Below are 14147 nucleotides of genomic sequence, written 5' to 3'. Positions count from 1 at the left end.
CATAGTACTTTTGCTTCTGAACAAACCTTTGGTTTATGTTTTGGTGTCTAGTTTATAATATTTCAGTCAACACTGTTATTATATGACCAGAGATACCGAAGTTTTAAACAGTAGTTCAGCAGCAACATATTTATCAGCACTTCATGTAATACTTTAAGACTGTAAAGGGCTTTTAGAGGCATTATACTCTTCAGAGGTCTGGTTACTGTCACCAACGCTCTGAACAGTTTTGACTGATTAATTTTCTCTAGAGCCACTCTGATTGATTTCTTTAAATGTTGACGTTTTGTGTGTAAATTTGCAGACAGTCTTTTGCAGAAAGAAGAGTCAGTATTGATCCACTCAGCATTGATGGCTTCAAACAGCTGAAAAACATTGCAAAGCTAGTTTGTGTTTAATGTGAGACCAAATGTTCTCTATACGGTTTAAATTCGGCTTCTTATTATTATTTATATTGTGGTGACAATGCTTAATCCTGATTGGCTGTGCCTTATTCTGTAGAAGCTGGTAGCCATAAAAGAGCTAACAGACATGACGTTTCTCTTAGAAAGGGGTGGTTCAATATGCAGGATTCATTATTGATGAATTAAAATAAACTAAACTAAAATTGCTTTTCTGCATTTTTTTTCAAATCTTTCAGGCAATTTCAGGTGATACAGGATGGAATGCGTCAAATAGTGCATGGTTTTTATTCGAAACCATTTAATGTAATAGTTAAAATCAAAGTACATGACCCCTGGAAAACAATACTAGTGATGACTAAGAGCTGTCATTATGATTTCTGCTTGCAGTTCACAAGGGACAAAATTACTGAAATGATCATGAACATTGTGAAGATTGTGACCACCATATCACACAATCATTGTTCCAAAGCTTGGAGAAGTTTTGAACGTGGATCCTTAGTTGCTTTTCCTTGCAAGACCAGGATCCTCATGCCATTCTTCGATCACCAAAGATGTTGTGAATGCCACCATAAAGGCCATCGGTGGCCTTGAAAAGGAGGATTCTCGTTCTCAAGCTTCTTAGCAATGTGACAGAAAAGGTATCTGAGGATGATCAGGCAGTATTTAGACAAGGTTCCCCTGATTTATCTCACACAGCTGAGTTGCTTGTAGACCACATAATGGCTTACATTCAAGAGGTCTCAACTTCACCTTTTGGAGACAGCATTCCTGCCGTTCCTCTGGATTTTCAGGTATCGTCTTTTCTTCAAAGCTCTACTGCTAAGAGCTTTGAGAAAATCCAGAGTGAGAACTCTCGAACCAAGGCAGCTCAGAAAGTGAGTGAAATCTTACTGAAGTCTTCAGAGAGCTTCCTTGTAAGTTCTCTCCATTCACTGAGTGCTCACACCAAGCAGACAGATTCCAGCGCTGAATCAAGTCCATCTGAATGCTCAGCAAAGGCATCTGCAATCGTCGATTCTGTCATTGAAGGAATTTGCAAATGTTTGCATTCCAGCGCGTCACCCAGTGGTTTGAAAGAGACACAAGCTGAACCTTTTGGATGGGATGGAATTAGGTTCTGATGTCTTTGAGGAGAATCTGTGGTCCACTGTGTACAGTATTTACAGCAGTGCGATGAGCGAGCTTGAGGATTTTTCTGCAGCGTATCTGCAGAAAGCAGCTAAAGTTGACCCTTCAGACATCGATGTGGGGGAAACCATTGACAACGTACTTCAGGCGATTACAGACCCACTAGCCTCATCAAAAGGCCATCACAGTTCAGAGGAATCACAGCCGACATTTCATCTAATTAGGCCCACGTTGGACAGTACAGTAATGGACAAACATCCAGCAAGATCTTCTCCTGCCATGTCACCTGAGCACATTGTTTCACTTCCTGGGACCCCTACTCCTTCTGAGTCACCTAAGGGTAAAAGTGAGGAATCACAAAGACCTTCAGTGAGGATTACAGGTGAACAAGATTGACCCAAGAGCAGAGAGATGGTTTCGATGGCCACTTTAGTCGACACCATGATGACCTCCCTGGGTTTACAGGGCTCAGGTCATTATATCTCTCTTGAGGAGTTATCTGCAGCGGCCAAAAGAGTTGATGACATGTTTTTGACCACAGCCACCCAGGAGTTCGCCGAAATGGTGGAGATCATACTGAAGTACAGATTGACCTCCCTGAACATTTCAGAGTCTGTTCTTGGCGCAAGACGACTGCAGAGCCACACTGACCTACAGCAGTACTTTACTTCTGAATTTCTTGGTGAATTTGCCAACGAGTCAATAAAACGTTTTCTCATGTCCTGCATTGCCCCTCTTCTCCAGCTTCTGCCTCAGCTAAAGATATTCCAAATCTGGTGATGCCCTTCACAGTCACTCCTGAGAGTTTTGAGATCGCAAGACCCCCCATCTAAGGTGTTTACTGACACGATAGATCTGTTTTCCAAAGAGATGGTGAACAACATAATGGACAGTGTGTCAGCTCATGTGTTGGTTGCTGTGGTTTTAAATGCTGAAGAAACACCTGAAAGTGACTCACGCAGCTCTGAAAAACTTAGTACATCTCCTCCAACTATCTCTGTGGCTGCTCTCCATTGTTGCATACATGCAATACTACACAAAGTCCAGGAGATGTCATCCACTGGGGTCCATGGATCTTCTCTCTTAATTGCTGATGAGCAGGTCCAGAGTGTTACTCAGGCTGTCAAGGAAATTCTGGCCCCATTCACTGCGGTCACAGTAGCAGATGGAGAACATGCTCTTAAAGAGCTTCACCACACCATCATTGATGCTGTGCACGCAGAGCTTCTTCTGAGAATTGGCTCTGAAAGTAAGCTGATTCAAGCTGTAAAAGCTCAGAGTCAGCTGTTGACAGAATCCCTGTCAAGAGGCTTGCTTAATTCTGACAGAAAGGATCACGCCAGCTTGGCAACTCTGGCGGCAGCATCTTCATCAACTGCAGTGCCTGAAACAGAGGGGATAAAGAACATGAACATGACCTTGAAGAAGTGCAACAGCATATTCTTCCATTTCAAGATGCCAAAATTCAACATCTTCAAAAAGGTAAAGGATAATTTTTGTCATTTTAATGTTCTATTTTATCCCAGTAATATTTATTATACTATATTAGTGGCATAATATTATATGAATTATTAGTATTAACACTTTGAATTGTGGTAAGTCTCAGATCGATTATCAACCTCATAATCATTTATGTCGCACATCACAGAGATCCAAAAAGGACAATAATGCCAGGTCTCATACTTCCGATCAGGACCATTTGCAGAGTCGCCGCACTGCTGATATGAGTAAGTTTGCATTGTTAATCAAGTTTATATATAGTTTAGATTTAATAATGTGCAAAAGGTTGAGATGAATGACAATATAACTTTAAAAGTTGGCATTACATAGATAATAATAGAGCCATTTCAGTTATTAGGTAGGCAAACACTGAATGTGAGACTTTCTCTCTGCAGGTAGAGCCAACTTGTGTCGACGCTAACCAACCGTTTAAGCTCAGCAGGAGATGTCAGGCCAGCCAGACAGGGTAGAGTCGATCCTGGCGGTGGACAGGGACAACAGACAGAAAGGGGCCCGTCCAGTCGCCATGGACAGTCAGTACAACAAGAAAAGGGTAGGTGTGAGACGGGCCAGTTTGCTGCCTAATGTTACTTTATGTTCTCCATTAGTGCAGGTCACAGGCCAGTTTGCTGCCTTATGTTACTTTATGTTCTCCATTAGTGCAGGTCACAGGTCCCCAGTCCTGGATTTTAGTATGTTTCCTGCTCCCAACACACCTGGACTACTCAGGGCTGGGTTTCCCAAAAGCATTTTTCTAAAAACATGATTATTAAATGGTTTAGTGAGCATCACACTGAACACTCTCCACTAGTTAAGATGATTTATAAAACTAAGTTGCTTTTGGAAAACAAGGCCAAGCTCATAAACATTCACTTCCTGAGATGTAGTAAATCTGTTGGAGCTGTACTCCAGAACCAGAATTGGGAACCTGTGGCATGTGTAATTGATAACTGCACTGTATGTCTGTTAAACTATACAATACTATGTAATGTAATTTCTGAACTGTGTAAATTCTCTTCTGTGTCACTCATGTTGTCAGAGTTGCTTGTGAAAACACATCTGAAACTGGCAAACGTATCTGGTGGCTGGTAAATCTACAGGTAAGTGGGTTCTCTATAACTGATATCCAAGGCCTTCAAATGTGCCTTTTTAATGAAATGATACTAAAGAAATATAGAAATTGTGGTTGGTTATATTTATAAATTATTTTGATTTTTCCATTCTAGGTGGGGGTGGACAACACAAATTGGTTGTCATCCCTCCTGATAATTAAGTTTAAATTGTTCAGTTCAGCATTCTGTTTTCAGATTAATAGTGCAACTCATGATGACATCATTGACCTTACTGAGGAAATTCTAAACTGTGGATTCACTAAGAGGGTGTCTGTAAAAAAGAAAGATGAGATCAGGTACTTTAGTTGCTTAGTGAGTACTAAAATGGTTAGACTGTTTCATTTTAACTACTACTTTTAACAAACCTTGATTTAGACTTTTTAGGTTTATTTGTTCTATAAAACATGCAGACTACTGACAGTATGCAACATGCGGTTACAGTACTTGAAATATCTTTTAATTACAGTGTTATCTTGGTACTTTGAAGCTGAAAGTTTTTGTTTTTTTATAAATTGGTAGTTCTTAATGCGCAGTGACCCCATCCTGCACATTTTAGTATATTCCGTGCTCTAACACACTCACTTTGAGAGAGTTTGTTAAGCAGCTGAATAGTGAGATCAGGCCCTGTATTCACAAAGCTTCTCAGAGCATGAGTGCTTTAGGATCAGATTCCTCTCTTATAAATTATGACTTATGTTAGGAAAGTTATGAGCTTGTGCAGATACTGACTTTCATGTTGGAACCACACGGGGTGCCAACCTCATATATGCCTTTATTAATGGTGATGAGGCTCAGCCGGAAGGGAGGAGACCAACGGCGGGAAAACAGTGTTTTGTTGGAATGGCGAGTGGTGGACCGGCAGGCATCTTTCTCTCTTTCTCTCTCTCTCTTATGCTCGTTCCCCTTTTGTGGACTCCTTTTGCCTATATTTTGGATTTTTGTCAGAGCACCCATTCCATTGACTAGTAAAACCTGAACGCTATCATGGAACGGCTTGAGCTGGTCGACCACAGGCTTAAGGCTTGGGCTGGCCCCAACCCCTTTCCAGGTGATTTAGAGACTCTGCAGCAGGTGAGTTTTCAACTAGATTTAGGCATACACTTTTACTTAGGCTTATGTTTCATGCTAAATCGCAACTCGTAGGCACAGTGTGCCTTGGTTACAGTCAGGACTAGAACACATAAGTTAGACCCTAGACAATTTGCCATTTCCTTTGAGCTTTAGTGGTTCCTGAGCTTGTAACACTTTACTGACAAGACGATCCTAGATCAGCACTCAGACGTGCAGTGAATACAGGCCCAGATGAATTAGGACAGAGGTACTCCATGGCCAGGTCTAAGAAATGCTACTTTAAATAAAGGACAACATTAGTCCACTAAAGTATTTCCCCCCATGCTTTTGTTTTAGAGCTGTTGTACTTCACTCAACTATGAGAGTCATACCAGTTTTTGACCAGCTTAGGAAAGGCCTGCTGCTTTATGACCTCCCGAAGATCATGAAGACATACCCAGATCTTTGTCTATCACTGTTTGTACAGGAGACGATGACAAGGTAAACAATTTTTTCCTATGGGGTTTCCATTAAATAAAGCATTAAAAGAAGGGTTTTCACTTACCCTAAGCTAGATGCTGTTGATCAGGAACCAAGACATGTTTGGGGTCCAAATTTAGCACAAATTAACAAGGTTTAAGACAGAGTATGACGTGGTGAACTATAAGGTCTGGTTTCATGGACATAGATTAAGCCTAGACAAAATCATAAAATCAGTGGTGATTTACCATTGAAAAGCCTTAAAACTCGAACACCTAAGGAGCAAAGGTTCTGATCTAGAATCAGTTTTAGTGACAGTTACCATCATATATGGAGGAATCTGATCCAAGATGTGGCTGCTTTGTGAAAATGTTAAATGGTTGTCTGTAGCAGTGTTTTATTCATTTTTATAGACTCATGTCCACTAGTGGATGCAGTTTGAGAGAAGTTTTAGTAATATTTTTACAGAAACAGTTCGGGCTATTTGTGGATTATTGACTTCTAGTGTTTGGCCTTTAGTTTAGAACTGGAGCTAACAGAGTCAAATATTTAATTTCATTTTTAGGTAGATGCAACTTTTATTCTGGAGAAGTGCCATCCTGTCTTCAGTCAGATGGGATCCTTGAACTACAGCATGGAAATAAACGTCATGAACTTTTTTCCTGGACTTCCTACAGGAAACTGAAGATATAGATATGTTTTAGCTATTGTAAAAATAACAAATCTGTTTTCACACTAACGTGTTTCCATTTTTTTTTTACGTAAGAACAAGATGAACATGGAGAAATGACTGTTGGCAGAATCCTGCAGTGGATGACGGGACAGGGACACAAGCCATAAGAGGTTAACAGAAACCAAACGACACCACTGCGTTTAGCCTGCTCCATATAACACTGCTGCCCTCAAAGATTGCAACAGCAATTTACTTCAGACCAAACAGGCTCAGAAAAACTGTGAAAATGTTATACTGGCATTTATATCAAGATACACAATAGTTTTCTAAGTTATACGAACCAATATATGCTCGACCAGGCTTGCATTTGGTCTGATACCTTTTCTCTGAGGCCGTTTGGATCAGAGATGTTCAGTTTCACCAGATCTGAGACATGACAATGTTTTTTCTCGAGACTCGAAGTCGTTTAGCTTGAGGAAAGATGCTGTTCTGACTCTGAGGTCTGAGGATGTCCTAAAATGTACCCCGTAGCTCCGCCTAGTGCTAATTAACATATAATTTGCATGTTGATCAGTTTGAAAACGAAAAAGCAAAGTGGCAAATGAAATCTCCAGCAGGTGGCGCCGATGTTTGTTTGCATTTGCCTTTTCATTCTGACACTGTCAATTGCATTTTCATTTTAATTTTGTCAGATATGCAGCTGATTGCTATGAAAAAGAAATAAGAATGTAAATATTGCATTTTGATTTTAGTTTTGACACGTATTCTGCATTTCATGAAGAAAAGCCAAAGCCAAAGGGAAGCTTGGATTTTCTTTTCTCAATTAGCTTTTTCATTTTAGATATGACTGAAATACCAGAACAACAACTAAAATGAAATGCCTCCCATAATGTACAGCTGTGGATGAGCACACACAATTTTTTTTGACAGTAATCAAACTCTATTAACCCACCCTCCTTGGTCCCAATAAATCCAAGCCACGCAACTACACTAATATCAACAACAGTAATAACAGCAGTAGCAGTACCTTTTTAACCCAGGAGTGTGGCGCCTCCCAAGAGTCGCTCTGCATGTCTACACCTCTTAAGCTCCTCACAGTAGTGCGGCTTGGGGAGGACACCACAATAATAACTATTTAGAAGATGTCTTTAATAGACTGCGGCATGTTTCACAATGCTGGTGTGGTTTTGCATTGTGTAACAAATTAACGTAGAATACATGAACGTGCAAGTTTTTGTCCGAGCTCTCAAGGAAGTCTAGCCCCAGCCAGCCAGGAAGTCTAGCCACAGCCAGTTTTTGTCCAAGCTCACAAGGAAGTCTAATCACAATCAACTTCTTACACTCCATCATCACCATCTGTACTGGCTGATCTCTTTCTCTTCCAATGGGTAGCAGTGCCTTGTGGTTCTTCTTGCCTCTTGAGATGATCATTGCTGTAGCATGTTGTCTGGGCAATGTGCTGGTGATCTGGGCAGTGTGGACATGCGGAGCCCTCTGGCAGCCCACCTTCTGCTTCATTGTGTCCCTCGCTGTGGCTGATTTCCTGGTGGGGTCTGTGGCCATCCCCATAACTGTGCGCGTGGACATCAGTATGAACAGCTCCTTTTATGGCTGCCTTTTCATGTGCTGTGTCATCGTAATGCTAGAGGTGGCTTCTGTCGCCTTTCTCCTGGCTATCGCAGTGGACCGTTTTCTCCGTGTGCGCATCCCTCTGACGTGAGTAGTTTTTTATTCTTATATCTGAAGGAGCTATAACCATCCTGTAGACAAATATCAAAATATGAAAATAAAACTTAAGATTTTAGTTTGATACTGTGCTACACCCTGACAACTCGAGCGATGTGGTGTTCTGTGGTGTTTCTTTGAAATTATGTTGTAAAACTGATATATTAGCCCTCCCTTTAATCTTTTTTAAAGAAGCAGAACAAAGAAACTGATATTACTTATTTCCTTCACAGGTATAAATCTACAGTCTCTAAAAAACGCTTATGGATTGTGGTTGCACTCTGCTGGGTCACTGCTGCATTGCTGAGTTTTATCCCCATGTTTGGATGGCACAACCCTTTGGGTGCAGAGAGTAATGAATGCAGATTCTTTAAAGTTATCTCCTATTCATATCTAGTTTACTTCATATTCTTCAGCTTATACCTTCCTCCGTTGGCTCTCATGACAGGCTTGTACTGTTACATCTTCCTGACCACTCGAAGGCAGTTAAGAGCAAATATAGGTGTGGCTTCCAAGTCCCACAAATACTACCAGAAAGAACATAAACTGGCTGCTTCACTGGTTCTGGTCTTGGTTCTCTTTGTTGTCTGTTGGCTCCCTCTGTTCCTCATGGTCACTGTAAGATTATATGGTCATAATATGAAGGTGCCCTCTGTTGCTATTGAAATAGGTGTCCTCCTGTCTCATACTAATTCAGCAGTTAACCCCATAGTTTATGCGTTTAGGATCCCAAAGATAAAAGAGGCGTGTAGGAAGCTGTGGGGAAGAGTTTATCATGACAGAGAACAGCAGCAGAGTGAACAGAACAACACAGAGAATAATACTGACAAAAACACAAACAGCCGTGCAGAAAACACCAGAACAAAAGACAACAGTACCGAAAACAGAAGTGCTAGACAGCAGCCAGTGTTGTAATAACCTACTGCAACTGCTGACATATATGAGGTGCTCAAAGAACATAATTGACCATTTGCAAAATTATGATTGACACGTCGCTCAGCCTTCACAGTCGTCTGTAAATGTTCCTTCTTCCATCAATTGAAGGAAAATCTCCGGCACTGTTGAGTCGATTTGTTGTTTTCTAAAAAAAAAATTCCATGCCATTTCCAGAGGAATTGGGACATTTTGTAAAATGCAATAAAAACAAGAATCTGTGATTTGTTCATTATTTTGAACCTTCATTAAACCGACAGAAGTACATAGAAAGTAAGATTTAATATATTGGCTGATCAACTTCATTGTATTTTGTAAAAAGAATGGGCAAAAATTCTACTTGCAAACCTGCAAAAATTTGTATCTTCAGTTCCAGTAAAAACTGTAATGAAAAGAAAAGGTGATATTACACAGTGGTAAACATGCATCTGTCCCAACTTTTTTGAGTGTGTTTCAGGCATCGAATTCTATATTTCTTCATATTTATAAAATACAATTAAGTTCTAAAATATTGGAAATCTTGTCTTTGTACTTTTGTCAGTTAAAAAAAAAAGATTTAAGAAAATTAAGAAATCACACATTGTTTGTTTTATTGCATTTTATGAAGTGTCCCAACGTTTCCAAAATTGGGGTTTGTATAAGTAACTTTAGCGGCTTAAATTTTAATTTAACATCAAACAGTAAGTCAACAGAACAATAATCTGTGTGACATTCTGTTATTATTTGATATATCATTAAATGTTTACTTTTTAAAATTTAAAGAATTTTTAGGTCAGCCATGTGACTAAGTTACAAAACAAATCTATATATTGTCTACAAATACATTATAAATCTATCTTTTTTGTACAGTTTAGGTAGTTTAGTCATTTCAGGAGCCCTCAACTGGCAAAACAATCTAGGCATCCACCCCATTATCAAACTGCCTTCAAGCTGGGATTACTCAAAACATATTGAGAAGAAATCTGCCTTATAAAGTTGACTCCACTAAACCCCACAAACTATACAAGAATTACTTTTGCCAAAAATTCAATGTGCAACCTGTGACATTCAACAAAAGAACACAGACACAAAAAACCCAAAAGAAGCAGGGAGTGAAAACAGCTGCATTTCAGGTCTGTGGAGTTTCACCAGGGAAGATACTCTGTGTTTGGTGTCATATATGGGTCCCTTCAGACAGTCACTGAGTGTAAAAGTCCTAAATAATTATATTGAAGATTGTGTTAATTCATCCAATTAACTTATAGTTTTCTGAAATGCGCAGAATATGAAAAACGTTTTAATTTCCAATATATATCAATATAAATACTCTCAGTTAAAGCTTATATTTTGTATTTTAATGTCATTGTTTCATTCATCCCTGTTGTAAGTTTACTTTCAATACATGTAAACTAAGCACAATCTTCATGTTAGGACTGAATAATTTGGGTAAATTATCCAACTGCGATATTTCTTACTAATATTCTGACTTCATTAGAAATTATATTTTATATAAATTAAGAACCAGGCATGTTTATGTATTTATTTTTTTTAATATATTTATTTGGCCAAGAAGACCAGCACATCCTTTTTTACTGCACTCTGCACCAGGGCGTTCATGTTATTAGGTTATATGTATGTTTTATTTGTTAAGACACCCACTGTTGATTTTATAGGGTGTAATAACCTTTTGCAAATTGAAAATGGCTCTCTTTCATATTATGATTTTGATAGAAAAACAATGACTCTTTCAGTCCTGCTTCATACACTGGAAGGCAAACGTGAAATGAATTGTTATGACCTACTTGGTCAGTTAGAATGTTGAGTTGAAATGATCAAAAGGGGAAAAACAAGATTAATTAATACAGTAAATGAGCTGATAAGAATTGAGAGCACCAATGAAGATGAAATAGAATTTTGAAAGGTCTGAGGAAGGGATCTACTGTAGCCCTGACCTCTGTAGTCATGAAGGTCTCTGAACGCCTGGTCCTTGCAAACCTGAAGGCCGTTACAAACCCTCTGCTGGATCCCCTGCAGTTCACATACAGAGCTAACAGGTCTGTTGATGTGGTCAACATGGCCCTGCGCTTCATGCTACAGCATCTCAACAGTCCTGGAACCTACGCTAGAGTTCTGTTTGTGGACTTCAGCTCAGCTTTCAACACCACAGTGCCAGAGCTCCTGCAGATCAAACTGTCCCACCTGTCTGCGCCAGATCCCATCTGTCAGTGGATCATGGATTTCCTGACAAACAGGAGAACAGCAGGTGCAGCTTAGAAAACACAGGTCAGACCCCCGGACCCTCAGTGCTGGAGTTGCACAAGGCTGTGTGCTCTCACCTCTCTTTTCAGTTTGTATACCAGTGACTGTGTCTTCAAGGAACCAGGAAGGAAGTCGAGCAGCTGGACTCCTGGCGCAGCAGCAACTGCCTGCTGCTTGCCCAACACAAGACTGTAGAGAGGGTGGTGGATTTCAGGCTCAAACTGATGAGGCTGATGATAACAATTTCCTTTAGTTCATTTGAAAATAGATCAAGTTGACAGTAAAATACATTGTTGGATAAATTGTGCTCTTTGTGTGTGTTGCTAACATTGTTAGCCTCTTTTTTCCTTGAGTAAATGTTGCATGTATGAACTCTGATGTGTTTTGATTGGCTTTCAGAACTGAATACATTTAACAAGGTGAAAAGGAAAATAGTATAGTATAATAAAATATTTATTAGAAATTGATGATGTGAAGTAAATGTAGAGATACTATGATTTAATTTTACTCCTAAAATACCTTTACAAGGAAAAATGTACTGAAGTACAGTAATGAGAGTAAATATGTGTTACTTTCCACCTCTGTGAACTGAATCTCTGCAGACAGTAAATGCAATGTTTAAAGGAAAGAGGCAAAACAACTTGAAACAGCTTATTAGTCTGTAGTATTGCAAATACGCTACTTGGCGGGTAGACACTGCGGTAATGACTGCATGACTGTAGCAAAACAAACGTGAAGTCTCACATATGAGGTTGGAAACTAGGTTTTATTGATGTATCTCATTAAGGTTGGTGGTTCTAATTTAAATAGGTGTCAAAACCTGATCAAAAACATGGAAAGAAAATACACATACAAAGCAATACTGTTTTTTGCCAACCCTACAGGAATCTAGTAGTATATTAATGCTAATTTAACAGCAATTCATATGAACATTTTAAGGCCAGTTTGTATCAAAGATATGGACATTTCCATCTTATGAATACATTCCATGTATTATTTGAACATGTAACAGACATTAACATTTTATCATGTAGTATTTTCTCAGTGACGCTTTCAGTAGCGTATCCTGGCATAGAGCTGCCACTGTTTTCCATTTCTATCTGCAGACTTTTTTATAAAACAGCATGCATAATACTTGTGCAGTACATTTTTTTTTTTTTTGTGTATATCAGCTATGTAGAGGGTGTCCTTTAATAGAGTGGGGCATGTTTCACAAGGCTGCTGTGGTTTTGCATTGTGTAACAAGTCTATGTAGAACACATCAACATGCAAGTTTTCATTGGTGCTCACAGGGAGGTTTAGTCATAGCCAGCTTCTTACACTCTATCATCATCATCATCATCATCATCTATACTGGTTGAACTCCTTGTCTTCCAGTGGGTAGCAGTGCTGGTGCTGGTGATCTGGGCAGTGTGGACATATGGAGCCCTCAGGCAGCCCACCTTCTGTCTCATTGTGTTCCTTGTTGTGACTGATTTCCTGGTGGGGTCTGTGGTCATCCCCATAACTGTGCTGGTGGACATCCGTATGAACAACACCTTTCATGGTTGCCGTTTCATGTGCTGTGTCATCATAATGCTAGAGGTGGCTTCTGTCGTCTTACTCCTGGCCATTGCAGTGGACCGTTTTCTCTGTGTGTGCATCCCTCTGACATGAGTTATCCTTTATCCTTATATCTGAAGGAGCTATAACCATCCTGCAGATAAATAACTTCAGATTTCAGTTTTGTGCTGTGCTACACATTCACATCTCTTTATCATGCAATGTGGTGTTTCTTTGAAATTATGTTGTGAAACTGATTTGTTAGCCCCTCATTTAAATCCTTTTGAACTCTTTAAGAATCAGAACAAAGAAATTGATTCTATTTATTTCTATTTTTTAAGTCCACAGTTCTAAAAAAGTTCTCTTGAATCGTGGTTGCACTGCTGCATTGCTGAGTTTTATCCCCATGTTTGGATGGCACAACTCTTTGGGTACTGTATGCAGATTCTTTACTGTTATCTCCTGTTCATATCTAGTTTACTTCATATTCTTCAGCTTATACCTTCCTCCTTTGGCCGTCATGACAGGCTTGTATTGTTACATCTTCCTGACCATTTGAAGGCAGTTTTGAGCAAATATAGTGTGGCTACAAAGTCCAGCACACAGCCTGTGTTCTTCTTGGTAATTATATTATTTCATGAGCCCCCAGCTAGCATAGACATTTAAGCATTCACTCTGTCAACAACTTGCCCTCAAGCTGGGATGACACAAAACATGCTGTGAAGAAATCTGCCTTACACTTTTAGTTGTCTTACACGACCTACACAAGAATTACTGTTGCTAATATTTCACTTTGTCACCTGTGATGTATTTAACAAAACACAAATTCTTACGTGGGGACCCAAAAGAAGCAGGGAGTGAAAACAGCTGCATTTCAGGTCTGGCAGAGTTTCATTAGGGACGATGCTCAGTGTTTGGTGACGTCTATGGGTCTCTTCAGACAGTCATTCACTGCAAAAGTAGTAAACAATTTTATTTTAGATTGTGTTACATCATCCAATCACTTATTCTGCTCATTTCAAAAGAACATATGTATAAACACATCTATAATTCCTTCATTGTTCATCCAATATCAATATAAATACTCTCAGATTAAAGCTTATATTCTGAGTCATTGGTCATTGTTTCATTTCATATTCATCAATACATTTACTTTTATTTGATGTAAATTAATTACTTTTGTCATTTTAGGGTTGAATGATTTGGGTAAATAAGGTAATTGTATTGAAATAGGCCTGTTTATTTTGTGTTTTGGCCTAGAACACCAGAGTGTCCAGTTTTTCTACACTCTGGATGTTCATGTTATATTTTATCACTTGTTTAAACAACCACTGTTTGATAATGTAGGATGTAATAATTTTT

The 14147-nt window shown here is 39.2% G+C and overlaps 1 protein-coding gene across 1 annotated transcript; it reads left to right on the top strand.

Moving 5' to 3' along the window:
• The first annotated feature begins 1524 nt into the window (after positions 1–1524).
• Positions 1525–12899, top strand: LOC118807647 (adenosine receptor A1-like). The gene is made up of 6 exons (XM_036569683.1): positions 1525–1679; positions 7771–8063; positions 8306–8868; positions 10945–11247; positions 11361–11434; positions 12621–12899. The coding sequence occupies exons 1-6, from the start codon at positions 1578–1580 to the stop codon at positions 12897–12899; spliced, it is 1614 nt and encodes a 537-aa protein (XP_036425576.1). The 5' UTR covers positions 1525–1577.
• Positions 12900–14147: the final 1248 nt, after the last annotated feature.

This window comes from Colossoma macropomum, unplaced genomic scaffold, assembly GCF_904425465.1.
Source record: "Colossoma macropomum unplaced genomic scaffold, Colossoma_macropomum, whole genome shotgun sequence".
Taxonomy (NCBI): Eukaryota; Metazoa; Chordata; class Actinopteri; order Characiformes; family Serrasalmidae; genus Colossoma; species Colossoma macropomum.
The sequence above is the reverse complement of the archived record's forward strand: the minus strand, read 5'-3'. Positions and strand labels throughout refer to the sequence as shown.